This window comes from Babylonia areolata, chromosome 9 (assembly GCF_041734735.1).
Source record: "Babylonia areolata isolate BAREFJ2019XMU chromosome 9, ASM4173473v1, whole genome shotgun sequence".
NCBI classification, from domain to species: domain Eukaryota; kingdom Metazoa; phylum Mollusca; class Gastropoda; order Neogastropoda; family Buccinidae; genus Babylonia; species Babylonia areolata.
The window spans coordinates 38,939,004-38,940,947 of record NC_134884.1 but is presented as its reverse complement, the minus strand read 5'-3'; the positions used below and the strand labels follow the sequence as shown (position 1 = coordinate 38,940,947).

Genomic DNA, 1,944 nt, shown 5'->3' with positions numbered 1-1,944 from the left:
AACTCATCCTCAAATTTATCAGACGAATTGAGAAGAGCTTATTTCCATTACTTTGTCCATCACAGCTGGACATTGCATTCCAGCAAAGGAGCACAGACTAGTGCCGAGAAACAGCTGCACTCACCCTGTGAGAAGCGAGACCAGGTTTGCCAAAAGCGCATACTGTTCGAAATCGTCCAACCGTGGTGTGGACAGTTCGACAAACAGAGTCTTTCTGTCTATGGAAAGGCAAGGTCGACCAAAACGCCCGACACAACGGATTCTCCGTACATTTGAAAAGCATAGGCTGACAAAAATGACTCTTTCGACCTGCAGAAATACAGGATGTCCCAGTCAGGTCTCCCTTACCTTTGACACGAATAGGTTGTTGACAAAGAAAAAAAGTCCCGTCTCCCTCCCTGCGGGAAGGACAACATGGAATCTCCCAGCCTGTGGGAATACAAATCAAAGTGTCCCAGACCTGTGATCAGGTTAGACTGACTAACACGTCGACTCTTCCTCTTCTCTCTCCCTGCGGGAAGGACAACATGGAATCTCCCAGCCTGTGGGAATACAAATCAAAGTGTCCCAGACCTGTGATCAGGTTAGACTGGCTAACACGTCGACTCTTCCTCTTTGTGGGAAGCAGGACTGACTGGCAGTGACTGGCTCCAAACTCTTCCTGTCAGAGTGGAGGACCCAGCCAAACAAAAAGACATCACCTCTCAGACTCTCCCAGCCACAGCCGCATTAACGGCTCGGCGTGGGGTGGGGTGGAGTGGGGTGGGAGGTCTCAAAATCGCCAACAACCCCAGTGGGAACTCCACCACCAATAAACAAAGACAGACCTTCCTCCACACTACCAAAAAGAAACCCCAGCCAAGCTCAAAACCCCTCCGAAGTCCGTTTCACGTGAAATCCAAAAACCAATACCCGCAAAACACACGCCCCTTTCATCATTCTTTAATCGGAGTGGCAAACAACCCGGGGCTAGCACTAGCAGCAGCAGAAGAAGCACCAGCAGCGGACGATGGTGGTGGCTGTGGTGCCTCCTTCACTCCGTCCGAATCCCCGTGAGGAGGCAGACTCCAGTACAGCAGAGCGTGCTTCATCCGGAAGTTGGACGGCCTCCGGAAGTAGAACCAGCCTCTGAGGATCTTGCGGAACTCGGCGTTGAGAAGCCCGTAGAGGAAGGGGTTGATGGCGGAGTTGGTGACCAGCACCCAGAAGACCAGGTCCCGGGCCCAGGGCGGCACTGCAGGGGGGTGGTAGGAGCGGAGGAGGGCCAGGACGGTGTGGGGGAGCCAGCACAGGGTGAACACCGTCACCAGCAGGCCCAGCAGACGGGCCGCTTTCTTGTCCTGCCGCACCAGTAGCTCCCTCACCAGATCGTCACTCTGGAGAAAAAAAACACAAAAACAAAATTAAATTAGATGTTTTGTATTTTTTGGGATAGCGGTGATTAAAGCGATGCACACACACACACACACACACACACACACAAGATTGTGAAAGTAAGGTTAAAGGCCCCATAGTCTTCTTGGGACACAGGGACATAAGTATTATAAAAAAAAACAACTATTTACATGGACAAATGAAAGAGTATTCGAATTATTATATCACATTTTGGTTCGTTTTTTTAAAGCGATTTTACTCAGCACGTTGTATTGTATAATAGTCAGTCGTGTCCCATTATGACCATCAGAACAGGCCGAGGAGGAAACTGCTGTCCCGACTGTTTGAGCAATAATTTGTTTAAGGTCGAGAGTGTTTTGCCTAAGTTATATCTTCCTGGGAAACTGATACCCTTGACCGCTCTCGCTGGAGGATGCTGTGCTCTGGTGGCATAAAGACGTTTGAAAACAAGAGTACGCTGGCCATTATGGAGAAGCGTGAGCGAAGGAAGCAGGGCTCAACTTCTGGAGACGTTTTCCCTTGCAACACCTGTGGGAAGTGCTGCGCATC

The 1,944-nt window shown here is 50.3% G+C and overlaps 1 protein-coding gene across 1 annotated transcript in view; it reads right to left on the bottom strand.

The window, feature by feature from the left end:
• Window positions 1-462: 462 nt before the first annotated feature.
• LOC143285863 (uncharacterized) overlaps window positions 463-1,944 on the bottom strand; it is a 44,970-nt gene continuing 43,488 nt past the window's right edge. The window contains exon 3 of the mRNA XM_076593301.1: window positions 463-1,376. Within this exon, the coding sequence (XP_076449416.1) occupies window positions 936-1,376 (441 nt within the window). The 3' untranslated portion in view covers window positions 463-935. The remainder of the gene's footprint in view (window positions 1,377-1,944) is intronic.